Here is an 18,805-nt window from a genome sequence, read left to right as displayed (position 1 = left end):
GAGAAACATAGCTACCAGAGCTGTTCTTTGTTTCCTGCACTTATGGAAAAGTAACAACAGCAAGCCCTCCTGTTCATAACAGCATGTGGAGCTGCGTTTTGGTGTCAGGTGGAGCGCTGTCTATAAATAGTGTGTAAAGCGGCTGGGAATGAAAGGCTCCATGTGAAAGTGTACTCACTGCCACCCCGCAGGCTGCAGCAGCTGCTGCTGTCCCTTCAGGCCATGCGACATGTTTTAGTGGTGGACTTGGCACTGTTAGGTTAATGGTTGGACTTGATGATCTTAAAGGTCCTTTCCAACCAAAAGATTTTATGATTGTATGCCTCACTCCTGCTAGCCCTGGGGGTACAGTTGTGCTGCCCTGATCAATGCTTGGGATTTCCTCAGGGAGGGGAGAGATAGTATGGCTTCCCTGGAGTAGCATGAAGATGTCCTGTCTTATGAGCAACCTTCTCTCTATTCCTCTATATTCTGGGGCTGTCTTGGAGATTATATCCTTGGATGGGATATAATGGATTATTCCCTTCACCATACTGGTGCAGGAGGGGGAAGTGACAGCAGATCTGACTTCTGAAGCTCAGAGAGGGTTACCTTCAGTTAGTATGGGATCCTTGAATTTGCTAGAGGATGGATCTTAACCTCTGCAGACAGTGTGCTACACAGAGTGCTGGAAACGTGAGGCTTTCTGTTTTGCCCAGTGGCATTTTAGGCATAGGAGGTTAGAAATTATACCAATAACATCCCTTTTGTACCTTCATGTCATTTATTCCACTTGTGTGCCTTGACCTGTTTAAAACTGTCTTGACTAGTTTCATTTCATTGTCTAGTTTGGATGTTAGTGCTTCAGGGTTTCAGACAGCTGGCGGAACATTGGGTTTTGTCCTAAAATATGCACACCTTTGCATCCCTTTCTCTTCCCCAAAAGGAGTTCTTGCTAATGTGTTACTTTCAGCTTTCTAAACAGTTGGAGTGCAGGAGTACATCAGTTCCAGCAAATGATCATTTTAGCAGGGTCAGCTGAGCAGAGAAGTGGGACAATTCTCTGTGGTGCATGTGGTGGAAGCCACTTGTGGTGCCTTTTTCCCACCATGCAGCAAACTCTTATGATTCAGCTGAAGACCAGCCTGCAGAACTGAGGCAGGCCTCAGCTGCAAGGAGACCAGCTTAAGTCTGCCACCATTACCTTTCTGTTTTCTTTTCCCCACTGTCCCTTGCCTTTCTCTAGAGCTTGCAGTATTTGGATGTGTCTGTCCTGGGTGAGCTGGTTCCTCGGCTGTGTGAACTGATCAAAAGTGGAGTAGGCCTTGGCACAAAGGTATGTCTGTGATTTTAATAGTTGATTTGGAAATGGAGAAGGGAACACAGTGCAGTGTCAACATAAATACTGTTATTTTGACTGTCTCTTTTAAAGTGATAGGTTGGGCTCATTCATACTGGAGTAATTTTACGTCTGAGTCTCAATCCACCTACATTACTTGTGATTTTCTGAATGTGTGCTGCCTTAACCTCCCCTGGGCTACATGGCAGTTGTGCTCTGTGACACTTGAGTGCAGAAGATTGTCCTTGATAGCTTTAAATCTTCCAGGACCATCTAGCCTGAGCGTGGGTCCTGGTAACTTTTTCACTTTCTAATTCAGTTCTTGTCATTCATTTGTTAAAAACTGTCTTTCTGCTTCTACCCTTGGCTCTTGGCTTGTCAGGGCAGAGGCTCGGTGGGCCTAGATTTTGTCATAAAAGTGCATATAGCACCACAGCAAGTATTAACAGTAATAACCAGGGGCTATTATTGTTTTATCTTACCTTTGTTTTCCCTTGCAATCTTCCAGGGAGGCTGTGCCAGTGTAATTGTGTCGTTAACCACACAGTGTCCTCAGGACCTAACACCTTATTCAGGTAAGGTTTGTTTCTAGTGTCAGGTTTTAAAGGTGCTTTTTGTTACTGTTCTGTAAGTAGTATCTCCTCCCTACTGGCCCTTGGTTTTATCACAAGAATGTTCTTTACACGTGTATTTTCCTCAGAGAGCTGTTTGAAGTTGCCTTGTGCGTATGAAACTGGCATGCTGGGAGCAGGTCCTGGGGATGTTAAATCCCTCAGCAAAGAGGAAGAGGCAGAGGAAGGAGTTGAGGGAATTCACTGGCACCCAGCAGGAACAGGCAGCAGTATCTCTAGACTTTCTTGGAGCAGACTGACAATGCCTGTGTTAGTGAAGTGCTGTCAATAAGCATTTGTTCCTTCAGCCTGAACTATGGGAGGACCCAATTTATTGTGATCTGATAGTACAAAGAAGGTCACCTTCCTGTTGCAAAATAGAAATAAAACTGAAAGCGTGATCAGCTGGGGTGCTCGCGTCACAGGAACGTTATCGGTCAAGGTGTGCAGGCTGAGGCTGGCATAACACCAGCTTCTGCTAAGCCTTGCTGTGGTGTTCTGTGCACTGGTTTAAACATAAGGACCGAACAGACCTATAACCCCACAAATGTGCGATGAGTAAAAATGCATAAATTCAGACAATCTAATGAAATGCAGGCTGTTGTAATTCTTGCCACAGCAGTAAAACGGTGATGCTTCTGATAAAGCGAAGTCTTTTCCAACAGGCAAAGTTATGAGTGCTCTACTGAGTGGCCTGACTGATCGTAACAGTGTGGTACAGAAGTCTTTTGCCTTTGCTATGGGGCATCTAGTCCGGGTGAGTTGGGGCTTGAGATGGTTTTGGGTTTTATTTTGCTTTTTCATTGTTTTTTTTTTTAAGTGTTTGAGTGATTGAGTCTCTTCCCTGTTACAGACTTCCCGAGACAGTAGCACTGAGAAGCTGCTGCACAAACTCAGCAGCTGGTACATGGAGAAGGAAGGTATGTTGCTTTTGGGGGTGTTCAGTTACAGAATACAGTGCAGAAAAAGTTCCTGGTCATAGCAAAAGCTGGTAAAGAAACATTTCTATATCGTGATGCTTGGTTTCACTGGCTGAATAATTCCCATGCATTGTTATACAATGCTGTGCATTCCTCTGCTTCCCAAGAGGCAGACCACGGTGTTATAAAGGAAAATCCTGCTTCCCTGTTCATAACGTGATTGTTTTACTCCTTCAGAGCCAGTTTACAGAACAGGCTGTGCTTTAACTGTGCACGCTATGGGACGCTACAGTCCAGATGTAGTGAAGAACCATGCCAAACATGTGCTGCCGTTGGCTTTTCTTGGCATGCATGAGGTTCCCAATGAAGAGAAAGGAGAGAAAGAGAATTCTACTCTGTGGACTGAAGTTTGGCAGGAAAATGTACCTGGTAAGTTGCATTAAGAGTGATAAAAGCTTTCTGGGAAGCACGGGGCAAGAAATACCATGGTTTCTGGAAATCCATTCTGGAAATACAGACCTCTCATGGTAAGAGATTTGGGAAGCTTGTTTCCATTTTCTTCCTTGCTAAAGATGAGTTTCAGCAGGTTAGCTTCTCTGTGGCTATTTAAAATAATTACAGAGGTGTTGATCGCTGAGGGTACACAGACATAGTCAAGAGAAGTATTTTCAGATTATGAGGCACTGAATGCCACTGTAATATGGTGCTGATCATGGCACAGATAGCTGGACATCCTTGGAAATTTCAATGCCAGCCTCTGAGGGCTGCTGCACACTCTGAAGTTAAAGAGGACTTTGGCCTGTGTCTCAAGTTGGAGATTTATCTGGTGGTGCCTGTGGTTTTAACTTCAATGAATGCATCTACACTATAGAATGGCTCTTTTGCCATGCTTTCTGTCTGTAGAGGAAGATATGGATGCATGGAGAAATGGTTTTGCTGGCTCCTTCCCTGATCTGATTTCGGATCTGGTCCCTCAGTCACCAGATTACTTTTCTGGAGTTTAGGAAAGGAGCTGCAAAAAGATTATCCAGTGACCTGTTCTTGTGAAAAAAAAAAAGTTATATTATTTAGAAGCAGGCTAATACAATATCTAGTGTCTGCCATATAGAAGGACTGAGATGAACTCTTTGTCTAGATATATGCTAAAGATTTTATTTGGAAGCACCTAGAAAACAGAACTCATCTTCAGTCAGCCTGGGAGAAATTATTTACCCCTTTGCCTGAATTAGGCCTTGCTGATATGTTTCATGGCCAAAAAAAAAAAAAAGATAAATATCTACCTGCTTTTTTTTCTTTTTTTTTTAATAAGATCAGATTTTTGTTTCTTTTGTGCCAAAATTACAGTTTTCCTTTGTTTGACACACAGGTACTCAGGGTGGCATCAGACTGTACATGCAGGAGTTGATAACCGTTACCCAGAAGGCTCTGCAGTCCCAGTCCTGGAAGATGAAAGCCCAGGGGGCAGCTGCCATGGCGTCAATTGCCAAACAGACAGGTTCCCTTGTACCACCACATCTGGGAATAGTGCTCTCTGCACTGCTGCCAGGCCTGCCAGGGAGAACCTGGACTGGGAAGGTAAAAAAGAAACTGGCACCTCGTGGATTGCTGTAAGCACGCAACCCTCAAGCCAGGAAATGCAATGTTCTGTGCTGCAGAGCAGCGCGTGGACAAACTCTGGCTTAAGGAACCTGCCTTTCGCCCTGCATTTAGCAGATACAGAAATGACAGGGAAGATAAGTAGGTGGAGTTCATATTGCTTTAGGAGTTGGGTTCCCACTTAGACTACTTCCACTTCACTGTATTCTAGCGTCGAGAGGTACTAGCTTGTGCTCAGAGGTACTGCAAGGCCCCTTTCCACTGCCAGTTGAGGGCAGATGGAAAGCCATGTCCTCTGCAGCCTCTACAGAAGTGGCAGAAGCCAGACATTGCTTCTCTAGGCTCATGTCATAGGTATATTCCCCCACTGCCTCTTGGAGCAGAGTAGGTTTCCCCTGTGCAGCAGGACTGTGCCATTTGGCTGTGTAGCATTTCTCAGTGGTATCTATTTTACTCGTTGCAGGAGGAGCTGTTAAAGGCCATTGCCAGTGTCGTCTCTGCATGCAAGTAAGTGTCCTGAAAGAGGTGGTACCCTCAGTATCTGGGATCTCAAAAAGGAGGTTGTTGCACAGTGGTGTTGCCTGTCTGGTGCTAAGGAGACTCTAGAAAGTTGTGAACACCATCCTGATCTCCCATCAGCATGTGAGGAGTCTCTCTCCACTCTTTTTGTCAATGTGTGGGTCACTGGTGAGAGCTGGGAGGGATAAGTGATGCTTCAGAGGGACCTGCAGAGATAAGTGGTTGATTTAGGGCAAGGAAAAGGATGTTGAGAGGCCAGAATTGCTAAGAAGAAAGAAGAGACTAAGGGAAAGGATGGACACCTTAAAGAGGAAAAGAGAGGAAGAAGCAGAAGAAGAGTGAGGGAGGAGAATGCACTGGAAGCATATGAGGAAAGAAAAACAGGGAGAACAGACAGGGTAAGAGCGAAGAAGAGCACCAGAGTGTAACTTGAGTTACAGCTGTTGGTAGGCAACCCTGTGCCTGAACACAGGAGTTGCTTCCTACCTGTGGGAAGGGCGGTGTTTGGAAAGGGATTGATGTGCATCTGATAGTTTCTGTGTGCCTTGTGTTTCAGTGCAGAGCTGCAGGAATCAGTGCCCGGCCAGCCCACCGTCAGTGATATTGTCCAGGCTGTTCTGAAAGAATGTCGGAAAGAGAACCTAAAGTACAAGATGGTGGCACTGCGCTGTGCAGCTGGGGTACTGCAGGCAACAAAGGAAGACAGGTTCCAGGAGATGGCAGATATCGTCTTTCCCATGATAAAGAAGGTGACAGTTCAGCTTCTTCAGTTTTCCCTCTTTCAAAGCAAAACACCCAAGTGGTGACAGTCCGGCTGATGCTGTTAACGTACACACCAGGCTTCTGCCCAGAATGCTGCTGATGTGAGGAACACCCCACACTCAGCCAGATCCTTGGTGGGGCTGAGTAGCAGACTGTGGGTGAGCCCTGGAGGGTTTGTACCTGCACTGCCCAAATTCTGAATTAGCCCAACTGTTGTCTAGACATAGTCCTTCCTGTGGTGTCCAGCACTGCCCCTGTACAGCATTAAAAGTTAATTCCTGGCTGTTCCACAGGCAGCAAGAGACTCCTAGGAAGCTGTGTAGAATGCTTCTGTTCAGTATCTGCAGTGCTGTGCAGCTCTGCAAGTGGGACTTGTATAGCAGAGGGAGATGTTTGGATGCAAGGCCACAGAGCCTGCTGTGCACTTCTGCAGGTTGCTCGTAGCGCCAGAGCTACGGGTGGCCTGGGGGACCTGTGCTCCATCTGTATGGAGGCACTGACTGGGTACAAAGACTGGTGTGCACAAACTGCAAGGGAAGACTGAATTGCACTGAAGTGTGTGGCTAGCCTGCCCTCATCCCTCTGTCGATCACACCTTCCCCCCATGGCCTCCGCAGAACTCTCTTGAGAGCATGGGCACGGGTTTACCAAAGCATGATGAAGAGGACGAGGACATGAGGGAGAAAGAGGTGCAGATGGAGTCCCTGATCTGTGCCTTCGAGACCCTGGGCAAAGCCTGGCCGAGGAGCCCAGAGACACAGCGTAAGTCAGCTAACGGTGTGCAGAGCGAACTTGCTCTGCTCAAACTGTTTCCCCTTAAAATGAAAAGAGGGAGGAGGGAGGGACCTGGAGATCATGTGGGGAGTGGGGAGGCTTTTGAGGTGCAGGATCTCGCTGCCTGCAGCTTGCAAGTTGCTCAGTGAGAAAGCTGCCCCAACAGCTTTCCCACAGAGTAGCCCATCCTTGGGGAAATTCCTTTACTGTTGTCTTAAATTAACTTCACCAAACTGTACTGAGTTTGTGGAGACATGCAGCATGCGTGAGGTGGCTTGCCTTATCAAAAGCAGCCTAGTTCTGCTGCTAACATTTATGTTTGCATTAAAGCTGGTACAAGGTGGAGGCAGTGGGTATATCTGAAAAAAAAAAAAGGTTGCTTTTATTAGCATGCCAGAATGTGTAATGCAGCTGTTTATCTTCCAGTGTTTGTTAATCGGAGTGTTGATGTGGTGAAGATTTTCAGGGTCACTTGTTACAGGATGTTGACTTGGTCATACGCAGTGACCAGCTTGATGTCATTTGGAGAGGAGCACAAGGAACACCTGGGCAACAGAGCAGGAACTGTTTCCTTCTGCCTTTCCCCACAGTAACACAATGACATCCTTATTTTTCTGCAGGTTGCTATCGCCAGGAGTTCTGCAAGTTAATGTGTGACCGTCTGAAACTCAGCACATGGAAAGTGCAGCTTGGAGTGCTACAGGCCATGAATGCCTACTTTCAAGGGTAATTCTCCTTTCTGCAGTCTGCTTCAATGATGTTTCTTTTCTTTGTTGCTTCAAAATGTTAATGAAATTGAGGATGACAGGGGAATTCTCAGAGAAGTCGAGCAGACTTCTGTCCCAGTGATGCAGGGTGTCTGACAGTGTTTTTACATTTGACAGGCTAATGCTGTTTGACAAGGAGCACTCAGACCCCGTGGCTTTGAGAGAAATACTGTTGGAAACCTGTTCGTCTATCACCCATTCTTTAGGTAAATAGACTTATCCCAGTTTGTGGTTGACGATGAATTGCCTGTTAGTACACCCCTCCTCTGGGGGTTGGCTGGTAGAAGAAGCGCAGAATAAGCATAAGCTGTCAGAGAGAACATTGTGCCCATCCTTGCAATGCACTGTGATAATTCTGATGTTCAGCAGCTGTTCAGGTCACTACTATGCAGGGTGCTGTGCACATAGAATTAAATTCCTCTCATGCAAGAGAGCTTTGAAAGGGGAAGGAGAGGCAGACAGCGGACCCTGTGCAACCTCTCAGGAGTGCAAATCGGAAAGGTAATTGTCTCCATGCAGAAGATGGACCCCACCTAATCAAGCTATTGCTGATTTAATGAAACACAAGTTTTTCTCCTCCACAGTTCAGACTTCTTGGATACATATGCATTGGAGAGACCCATAACTTTCTCAGACAGCCAGTGCATGAAGCTCCAAGGCTTTGAGGCAGTTTGTGCTCTCCCTGAGCAGAGCACCCATGGGGATATAAGTGCTACCTATGTAATGTGAACAGTCGTGGGGCTGTTTGTTACTTTGGTAGTGTTCCCCTTATCCTGTGACTGTAACAGTGCCCCAGCTACCCTCATGTGGCTCTTGTTTCTGGTATGCCTAAAGGCAGCACCTACTTCAGAGCTAGCTACCAATCCAGAGACCCCTTTGGGGAAAGTTTCCTTTAGCTGTCAGCTCTCTGGGAATGAGACTTTAACAAGACTTTAGCCCAGGAGACAAGTAACTTTCTGTGACAAGCTTGTGCTTGATGGTGTAGGGTTTATGTACCCTAACCTAATGCTACTTATTAAAATTGGGGTGGTTTATAGCCATTACGACTCACCGAAACAACAGTCCGTTATGCACAGAAGTCGTCTGTGATCACGTTGCAGCTGTGCCAGCGTTGTTCCCTTTCAACACGCGTAAGGAACACCAGTGCTGTGGTTATAGCAGAGGCGATGCACAAGGTTCAGTCGACTTGCCAGCCTCTAGTTGGTCACTTCCTGCCGTTCAGATGTGTCTAATTGGGGAGCACTGCAAGCTGCCAGCACAAATGAGCTCAGTGAGCTGTGCTGATGGTCTGGAGACCACAGTGGTGACTGCTCTTTGTAGAGTTAGCGTGCCTGTGGTTCTCAATGTGCTTGTGGATTTTCTTGTTTGTTTTTTAAATCCCTTAGAAAACAAAAGCTACACGTCCATAAGAACAGAAGCTTTGTCTGTGATACAGCTCCTGCTCACTAAACTGCAAGGTGAGACTTTTTACTTGCTACCTGGGAGAGCCACAGTTTGGTAAAGAAGGCACTTGGCTGTGTGGCCTGGAACCCTGGAGAGATGGCATTACCTTCTGCTTGCAGCACTGTGTGATTTTGGGGCAGTTGGGACTTGGAGTTCTGTGCTTGGTGACTTGGGAAACTTGGAGAGGGCTTGAAGTAACTGTGGATAAAGTCAAGGTCTAAAGTACTGTTGGATCCTCCTTGGGTGAGGAAAATGTCCAGCAAGGAGGGTCTCAGGGAGGGCACACAGGACAGAGTGTGTAGTCAGATTCTGCATTACGTGCAAGCTCCATGGAGGGGAGAGCTCCCGTGTGTGCAGAAGAGTATTTTTTACCATTTCAGTGCCAAGTTTAGTTCCTCACTGTTAATTTAGGATTTAAGCCTTGCAGAATTCACTTCAGAGAATGAGCCTACTTAGGTCTCAAGGTCACATGTGTTTGCAGTTGTTCTGTAGCAGAAGTTTCCCTTGGATTTCTGTTATGCACTTTGTGTTTCCTTTATTCTAGCAAAAATCTTCTTACAATACATGAAGCAATTGTGAAGTGGGAAACATTTGGTTCTTCAGGCCCTTGTTTTCACACATTGCAGGCTTAAACAATCAAGCCAGGTCTAAATGGGCATGACTCCCTGAGCGGGAGGCAGCACACGCACCTGCGTGTCCTGCTGAATTTGCCTCCTCAGTAGCCTTCTCCTGGAAGAGCAGTACAGACTGCAAGGGAAATGTGGGAGCAGTCACTCTTTCAGCCTGTCCGGGCATGGAGATGGCCTGCTGGTTTATTTTGGCATTGTGGTATTCATGTCCAGTGTCTGTCTGTCTTTATCTACACAGAAGCTCGACAGTGGGAAAGCCTGACCCCAGAAAGCAGAGAGCACCTCATTCGTTCGTTGTCTACGATGGCGTCAGATAGCAGACCAGAGTTACAAGAGAAAGCATTTGTATTGAAGAAAACACTTGAAAATCTTGACTAAGTTGTGAAACACAAACTACAAAGTGCCATGTAAAACAAAAACAAAGTGCAGTGGTCTGAAAACCAAGTGGGAAAATGAAGATTACTCTGTAGCATGCATCATTCCTGGCCAAAATAAAAAAATGCCTTAAATTCTTTTCCCCGTTAATGTTATTTTTACTCTTTTAAGCTCATGGTTAGTTGTTTTATCAGTAAATACCTCGTAACAATCTGCCCTAGAATGTTTATAAGCATGCAACATAAAAAATGTTGAGGGCAGGATGCTTTTTTTTCTTTAAATCGGCAAAAGAATGTTACTCAGATCCCCTTTATCCTTCAAAGGAATTGTTGAAAAACCACCAGTACAGGAAGTGAAAAGCATATTTGATTTTCACTTATGTCGTGTGTGGAGATCTGTCACCTGGTGTCTAATCAGTCAATCTTGGGGACTCTGCAGTAGAGCTAGTGTTTGTTACCTATAAAGCATGACATGCTTCGCCCGATGAAGCCTATGCTGAGCTCCTGTGGCTTCCAGGGGCAGGATTTCATCTGACACACACCTCTGCTTCTCCTGCTTGCTCCTCCCTCGCAGCCTGTTGTCTGTGAGTTACGAAAGGCAGAGTACTGTTAACTTTACTCCTTGCTCCTTCTCTGACCTCAACATGGATTGACCGAGACTATGCCTTCCCCAGCTAGCAACCTCGGCCTCCCAAACTTTAAATGAGTACTTTTTTCCTCAAAGGATGCACAAGAGAGCACTTTACTGAGCTGTGTGGGACAAAGTTGGGCCTAGTTGGTGCCCGGGTGGAACACTGCTCTTCTCAAAATTGTTTTGCATGGACACTCCTCAGCTGCAGGAAAAAAAAATAGGAAAACAATCTTTTCTAGATATGTTTTTGAAGAGTGTTCAAAGTTTGCAATGACATGTTTTTTTAATAGTGGTAATGGTTTATTCCCTTCCTGTTCATAACCCTGTTCTTGCTTTGGGAACCTGTAATGATTTAGACTTGTCAATATTTGTAAGAAACTGAATTATCTGTCATTTCTCAGCAGCCCAAGTCATGCTGGTTTCTAGGAAATACTTTTTAATTTGCGTTTAAGAAGAAAGATTATATCTGCATTAATGTGGAGTAAAATTGCTATACGATGATGTGGCCGTGCTGCCTGTCTCCTTTTTTTTGTCCCCGCCCCCAGATAAAAGACAAACCTGACCACTATAGCAACAGACTTTTAATAGTGTAAAGTTGGCACTGCACCGTAATCTGACCAGTACGTGTACAGCTTTTTGGGGATAAATGCTTTGCTGATGGTGGAACAAAATCATTAGTGTGGGCAATATCATGTCCATGGCTTTCAGCATAGGAAGGCTTGTTTCTTTTCTTACAGTCTGCAGCTCCTTTCAGATCTGACCTGTTAGGGAGAGGATGGCTCAGCTAATGTCACCTTCCCTCCATGCCCATTTATTCAGAATCAGGTATGCAGTACCTACTTTTCCCTCAGGTGCCATTTCCCATTCAGTGTTTTCTGGTACTGTAACCATCTCATTGTCTAACTTGCTCTCCGTGGGAAGGGAGGAATGTTAATTCTTGCACACCTGGTAAGAAAAATGTCAGCAAGAGATGGGCAGAGCTGTCCCACTGTGGCTGTCGTGTAGCAGAAACCTCAGCGAGCACTATTGCATTGTACACTCAAACTGGTCAGTGGGCAACTCCGTGGTGCTGGGAGCTGGTGCTATATAACGTTTTGATTTACACCTTGTTGCAGGGAGCTGCTCTTTGTTTACGTGTAGTTTGAACTATTGAGCACAGTGTACATTTTAAAATTTTACCAGGCAAATCAGTATCTTTAAAACCTTGCTGACCATGACATGTAGTGTCATGAGTGCTCGTGGTTTTGGTTTTTTTTGTTTTTTAATTAGATGAATAGTTACCAGTGATGCTTTGCTGTAGCAGTTCATTGTCTGACTTGGGTTTTTTTTTCGTCTTGGTGAGTGACAGTAACAGAAAAGCAAGAGCCTCCATGTCTCTGGTAATGTGAGTTTTCACTGTGGACTGGAGTATTCAGGGGCAATGCTTAACATGGTCAAATGAGACCGTAAGTAGAATAACTGTAATCATTGTCAATAGCAAGCTGAATTTCTCTATTGGGGATTTACACTAGAGGGAAGAGCGTATTCTAGGAACTCTGCAAACAGCTGGATTAACAACTCCAGCTGAGAGTGTTAGGAAGGTTAGAGACGGTATCACACTTTCTGAATCACAAAGCAATATGTCTTTCTCGTGGTTACAGAACAGATTCAGAGCTCCTCTCTAAAGCACGTGCCTATACACCAAACCTACCTGTACAAAAGCTAATTCAGTCAGAGGTTTGATTTCTACCCCCCTCACATTTGTAAACTTGACGGGATTAAAAATAAATAAATAAATAGGTGGCCTTCCTAGAGTTTTTCCTCTAAAAGTGATTGCACTATGTAAAACACACTGTACTTTGCCCAGTGCGGGCATTTCTTGTGCTGCTGCAATGCTTTGTATACCTGGAGTGCAGTGCCCAGACTTGACTCTAAGCACTCACGTTCTGACCTACAAGCTGTTGCTGAAATGGATGTATATTGAGAAAAGTTTTCTAATGTTGCAAGATCTCCATCAAATTCACTGCAATCTGTACTGTCGAAGTATGTGAATGGTCTGACTGAAAGAAAACCCTCCTGCTTACCAAAAAGGTAAAAATTAAATAAAAAGCTGCATGACCTGTGCTTCGAAGTGACTGGTGGTGGTTTTTTTCCTCCCACTGCAAGTATTTTGTAGTATTCCTGTGTTCCAAACTTGGACTGCACCATTGCATTCTGCTCTGCGCTGAGCTGCCCTCAGGCCACTGTCTAACCCTGTGGCACTTGGGTCTGCGGCCTCAGCTGCTTGGCCTGAAGGTGGCTGTTACAAATGACAACATCCAGATAGAGACTGTCATGGTTTAAAGCTGGGCTGGCTATTAAACCTGTGGTAGATGCTCTCTGTTAACCCTTCCCCGCTCCCCGCAAAGGGAAAGGGAAAAGGGAAAAGGGAGAGAGACTTCCGGGTTGGAAAATTAAAACTGTTTTAATAAACCATAATAATGAAAAAGAGAATAATAATAATAATAGAAATAATCAAATAAATACAAATACATATACAAAACCAAGATCGAGCTCCCCTGAAGGCAGCCACGTCCCCACCGGCACTGCAGGGCAGGCTCCGGGAAGGCCCAGGCTGGGCCTAGCGACGGTCGAGAGCTGGATTCATGGATGCACGGATCGGGATCGGGGGCAGCAGGAAAACAGACGGAGTCCTCCTTGGACACCGGCCATAGCAGAAAGAGAGCGAGACCCTCGTGATCCCCCCGCTTTATACCGAGAATGACGTGTATGAGATGGAATACCTTCGTTGGTCAGTTTTGGGTCATCTGCCCTGTCCGCTCCCCGCTGCAGCTGTGACCCCCCTTCGGCTCTTCGCTCGTAAGCAGTGAGGAATCCAGCGGTGACCTTGGTTTCTCTAAGAACAAGTACAGCAAGAGCCTTTCTGCATAACATCCCTACTGGTGCCTCAGCGATAACTACAAACTTTGAGTGTTATCAGTCCTGGAAGCAGACACTGTCTGCAAAAACATGCAGTTAGTTTCAGAAAGCGCAGTTACCTAGAGGGGACCTAGCTGAAAGTAAAAATCACTGAAAGGAAAATCGGCCTGGTTTAGGCCAAACCAGGACATTCCACCCCTTATTCCATACCATTCACGTCATACTCAGATCACCACTACCTTTTCATTTTAAAATATATACAGATAACATTAGTTTATGATTCATCTCTATACAAAAAAGTTCATCAAGTTCATTTAGTTCAGGATTGTGGGTTTCCATCTGGCTAGGAGTCTCCCAGGGTAGGAGAGATGGTATGAGCTTTGTCACAGTTCGTGCCCACGGGTTGCAGGTTAAAGATGTCAGTCTCGAGGAGGTTACTGGACGCCACTTGCAGCTAGCTCCAGTCTCATCATCACTGCTTCAACCTAAAAGACACTTATGAACACTGTTAGTATTATGCAGCAATTAACATCATGCAGTTCAGAATTAAGTATTCTCACCCAGGATTAGATCACCTTCAGGGACACATCGGACTTCACCATCCTGCAGCATCACCCACCAAGTACATCCAGGTCCTTGAGCAAAAGCAATCCCACGAATGGGTTTACCTTTGCCCGTAGCAGGAAGAACCCAGACAGTTTTTCCCAGCAGATTCCTTTCATGCACCACAGGGACTTTATCCCCTTCTATTGTATGTAAAAGGTCTGACTGAGCAGGGCCAGCTCGGTTGATAGATCCTCTGGTGTTAACTAGCCTGGTAGCTTGTGCCAGATGCTTATCCCAGTTTTTAAAGGTTCCACCCCCCATTGCTTTTAGGGTAGTTTTTAACAGCCCATTATACCGTTCAATTTTCCCAGAGGCTGGTGCATGATAGGGGATGTGATATACCCACTCGATGCCATGCTCTTTGGCCCAGTTACCTATGAGACTGTTTTTGAAATGAGTCCCATTGTCCGACTCAGTTCTCTCTGGTGTGCCATGTCGCCACAAGATTTGCTTTTCGAGGCCCAGAATAGTGTTCCGGGCCGTGGCATGGGGCACAGAGTATGTTTCCAGCCATCCGGTGGTCGCCCCCACCATGGTAAGCACGTACCGTTTACCCTGGCGGGTTTGAGGGAGTGTGATATAGTCAATTTGCCAGGCCTCCCCATATTTATATTTCAACCACCGCCCCCCCATACCACAAAGGTTTTAACCGTTTGGCTTGCTTAATTGCGGCGCATGTTTCACAATCATGGATAACCTGTGCAATAGAGTCCATGGTTAAGTCCACCCCTCGGTCACGAGCCCATCTGTATGTTGCATCTCTCCCTTGATGACCTGAAGTGTCATGAGCCCACCGAGCTAAAAATAGTTCACCTTTATGTTCCCAGTCCAAATCTATTTGGAACACCTTAGCAGCCTTATCCGCTTGTTGGTTGTTTCGATGTTCCTCAGTTGCCCGACTTTTAGGTACGTGAGCATCTACATGACGTACCTTCACGACTAGTTTCTCTAGCCGAGCAGCAATATCTTGCCACAGTTCAGCAGCCCAAATAGGTTTACCTTTGCGCTGCCAGTTGCTTCGCTTCCACTGCTTTAACCACCCCCACAAGGCATTTGCCACCATCCATGAGTCAGTATAAAGATACAGTCTTGGCCACTTTTCTCGTTCAGCAATGTCTAAAGCCAGCTGGATGGCTTTTACCTCTGCAAATTGACTTGATTCACCTTGTCCTTCTGTGGCTTCTGTGACTCGTCGTATGGGACTCCATACAGCAGCTTTCCACTTCCGATGCTTTCCTACAAGACGGCAGGATCCATCGGTGAACAGGGCATACTGCTTCTCATCCTCTGGTAGTTCATTATATGGTGGGGCTTCTTCAGCACGTGTCACCTCCTTTTCTGGTGGCATTCCAAAGTCTTTGCCTTCTGGCCAGTCCATGATCACTTCTAAGATTCCTGGGCGATTAGGGTTTCCTATTCGAGCCCTCTGTGTAATTAATGCAATCCAATCCATTTACTCCATGTAGCATCAGTTGCATGATGAGTAGTAGGAACCTTACCCTTGAACATCCAGCCTAGTACTGGTAATCGGGGTGCCAGGAGAAGCTGTGCTTCAGCACCGATTACCTCTGAGGCAGCTCTAACTCCTTCATATGCTGCCAGTATCTCTTTTTCAGTTGGGGTGTAGTTGGCCTCAGAGCCCTTGTATCCTCGACTCCAAAATCCTAGGGGTCGACCTCGAGTCTCCCCTGGCACTTTCTGCCAGAGGCTCCAGGTAGGACCATTGTCCCCAGCTGCAGTGTAGAGCACATTTTTAACATCTTGTCCCGTACGGACTGGTCCAAGGGCTACTGCATGCACAATCTCTTGTTTAATCTGTTCAAAAGCCTGTTGTTGTTCAGGGCCCCACTGAAAATAATTTTTCTTTCTGGTCGCTTGTTAAAGAGGGGGTACAATCTGGCTGTAATCTGGAATATGCATTCTCCAGAAACCCACAACGCCTAAGAAGGCTTGTGTTTCCTTTTTGTTAGTTGGTGCGGACATAGCTGTTATTTTGTTGATCACCTCTATCGGGATCTGGCGACGCCCATCTTGCCATTTAATCCCTAAAAACTGGATCTCCCGGGCAGGCCCCTTGACCTTGCCTCTTTTTATGGCAAAACCAGCTTGCAGAAGAATTTGGATGATTTTCTCCCCTTTGTCAAAAACTTCTGCTGCTGTATCACCCCATACAATGATGTCATCAATGTATTGCAAATGTTCTGGAGCTCCACCCTTTTCTAGTGCAGTCTGGATCAGTACGTGGCAAATAGTAGGACTGTGTTTCCACCCCTGGGGCAGTCGATTCCAGGTGTACTGGATACCTCTCCAGGTAAAAGTAAACTGTGGCCTGCACTTTGGTGCCAAGGGAATAGAGAAAAATGCATTAGCTACGTCTATGGTGGCATACCACTTGGCTGCCTTTGACTCCAGTTCGTATTGAAGTTCTAGCATGTCTGGCACAGCAGCACTCAGAGGTGGTGTAACTTCATTTAGGCCACGATAGTCCACAGTTAATCTCCATTCTCCATTAGACTTTTGCACTGGCCATATAGGACTATTAAAGGGTGAGCGAGTCTTGCCAATCACTCCTTGATTTTCTAATTGTCTAATCAGTTTATGAATGGGGATCAGGGAGTCTCGATTGGTGTGATATTGTCGTCGGTGCACCGTGGTAGTAGCAATTGGCACCTGTTGTTCTTCAACCTTCAGCAACCCCACAACAGAAGGATCCTCTGAGAGGCCAGGCAAGGTAGACAGCTGTTTAATGTCCTCAGTCTCTACAGCTGCTATACCAAAGGCCCATTTATACCCTTTTGGGTCCTTAAAATAACCTTTCTTAAGGCAGTCTATGCCAAGGATGCACGGAGCATCTGGGCCAGTCACAATGGGGTGCTTTTTCCATTCATTTTCAGTTAGGCTCACTTCGGCCTCCAATACAGATAACTCTTGAGATCCCCCTGTTATTCCCGAAATACTGACTGAGGCCCATCTACCGTGACTGGAGTCCTGCTCATTGGTAACTGGAGCAGCCATCCTCCTAGGAAAATTCTCTCTGGTATTTCTTTTAGCTTGCAACTCACATACTCGTGCCTGTAGGGTACTGGTAGGTCGTCCATGCCATCTGCTCATGTCCTCCCCATAATCACGCAGGGTAAACCACAGGATACCTCGTGACATGTTCTGTTTCCTTTGAGCCGGTCCAGTAGGAGGGCATTTCCTCCTAAAGGCTGCAACGCGGGCCTGTGTAGGTAGAGATTTAAGTTTATTCTCGATCCTGGACAGTTTATCTGACAGTTGTTTAAATGAGTCCTTGTCTTCCTTACTCACTCTTCCCACAGCCAAGACACGGGCCTGCAGTGGGGAAGAAATACTATCTTCATACTGTCGCATACAGTTAGCCATTTTACCCACAGTAGAACGTGCCATATCATCTTCTCCCCATACTAATATTGACAATGTATGGGTATATGTCGGTGGAGCACTCTTCACAACCTTCCAGAACATGGATCGGTTGCATTCCACTTCATCAGGATTTACAGGATCTACAATGTCCTGAGGGTGTCTATAAATGATCTCTTGCACAGCTAGTTCTCTGAGGTAGTTAATACCTTTTTCTATAGTGATTCAGTTGCTTAGGTGGCTCATAACATCATCTTTATAGAGATACCTGCTCTTTACAGCTGACAAGAGTCGCCTCCAGAGACTGATAGTGTTCGACCTTCTTGGAAGCATCTTATCAATACCACCATCTCTGGACAGGGATCCCAACTGTCTGGCTTCTCTACCATCCAATTCTATGCTATCTGCCCCATTATCCCAGCATTGGAGCAACCAGGTAATAATTGGCTCACGGTCATAACGACTAAAGTCTTTCCTTATACTTCGCAGTTCTTTCAGGGATAAGGAGTGGTAGGTTATCTCTACGTCCGAGTCCGAGTCCTCCTGTGATTGTTCTGCTTTAGAAGGATCTTTCTTGTGTGATGGGTCTGCTTTAAAAAGACGATCAAGGAAACCCCCCTCTGTGTCAGGCCCTGACTCTGACTGAGAAGGGCCCTCACCTGGGTCCTGTGCTGGCTCTGCCTTAGAAGGCTCTGAGTCATCATCCTTCACTTTACTAGCTGATTTCATTTGGTGTTTTCTCCTGGTTACAGGTGCAGCATTATACCTCCCGCTGTTGCTGCACTGGCATTTAATCACATAGCACACCAGTAACACATTCAGGACACCCGAAAATAACAACATGCCCTGTTCGAATTTCGCAGGGATCAGCTTGGCAAAAAAGGAGCAGATACTATCAAAATCAGTTAAAAGACGCCCGGTGTGCGCAGCTACCGATTCGCGATTAAAGCTGCCCATCATTGTATCATAGAGATAAGAGATCGGAATAATAACTGCACAGTCTATCACGACATGAATCAGTACCAAAACCCATACCAAAACGACACATTTCGACCAGCACGCCCTGTTAAACCACATGTAAGCACTAACACACAGCGCATACGGCAAGTAAGGTATTGTTACACTTAACTCTGAAACAAGCTTTATAAAGAAAAGAGGTAACACAAGGTTCACAAATGACATTATCATCTTAGCTATCTGTTTTAATTTCCAACCCCTCATAAATCTCAAAGGAAGAAATCTGATACACTCTTGGCTGAACTCTCCGGGTCTCCTCCCACTGGAGCTGGGATTCGACTTATCAGAGCAACCTGTCGGAGCTTCTCTCGAGCCCCACGTTGGGCGACAATAAATCTGTCACGGTTTAAAGCTGGGCCGGCTATTAAACCTGTGGCAGATGCTCTCTGTTAACCCTTCCCCGCTCCCCGCAAAGGGAAAGGGAAAAGGGAGAGAGACTTCTGGGTTGGAAAGTTAAAACAGTTTTAATAAACCATAATAATGAAAAAGAGAATAATAATAATAATAATAATAATAATAATAATAATAGAAATAATCAAATATATACAAATACATATAC

The 18,805-nt window shown here is 45.7% G+C and overlaps 1 protein-coding gene across 3 annotated transcripts in view; it reads left to right on the top strand.

Moving 5' to 3' along the window:
• Positions 1–12,447, top strand: part of ECPAS (Ecm29 proteasome adaptor and scaffold) — a 71,508-nt gene extending 59,061 nt beyond the window's left edge. For all 3 annotated transcript variants that reach the window (XM_068422445.1, XM_068422446.1, XM_068422444.1), the window contains 13 exons: positions 1,226–1,315; positions 1,827–1,893; positions 2,595–2,686; positions 2,783–2,849; positions 3,087–3,278; positions 4,216–4,424; positions 4,909–4,952; positions 5,521–5,713; positions 6,344–6,488; positions 7,121–7,226; positions 7,385–7,473; positions 8,653–8,724; positions 9,578–12,447. In XM_068422445.1, the coding sequence (XP_068278546.1) occupies positions 1,226–1,315; positions 1,827–1,893; positions 2,595–2,686; positions 2,783–2,849; positions 3,087–3,278; positions 4,216–4,424; positions 4,909–4,952; positions 5,521–5,713; positions 6,344–6,488; positions 7,121–7,226; positions 7,385–7,473; positions 8,653–8,724; positions 9,578–9,717 (1,506 nt within the window). In that variant the 3' untranslated portion in view covers positions 9,718–12,447. The remainder of the gene's footprint in view (positions 1–1,225; positions 1,316–1,826; positions 1,894–2,594; positions 2,687–2,782; positions 2,850–3,086; positions 3,279–4,215; positions 4,425–4,908; positions 4,953–5,520; positions 5,714–6,343; positions 6,489–7,120; positions 7,227–7,384; positions 7,474–8,652; positions 8,725–9,577) is intronic.
• The last annotated feature ends 6,358 nt before the right edge of the window (positions 12,448–18,805 follow it).

This window comes from Nyctibius grandis, chromosome Z, assembly GCF_013368605.1.
Source record: "Nyctibius grandis isolate bNycGra1 chromosome Z, bNycGra1.pri, whole genome shotgun sequence".
Taxonomy (NCBI): Eukaryota; Metazoa; Chordata; class Aves; order Nyctibiiformes; family Nyctibiidae; genus Nyctibius; species Nyctibius grandis.
This window is presented reverse-complemented; position numbering and strand designations above follow the sequence as displayed.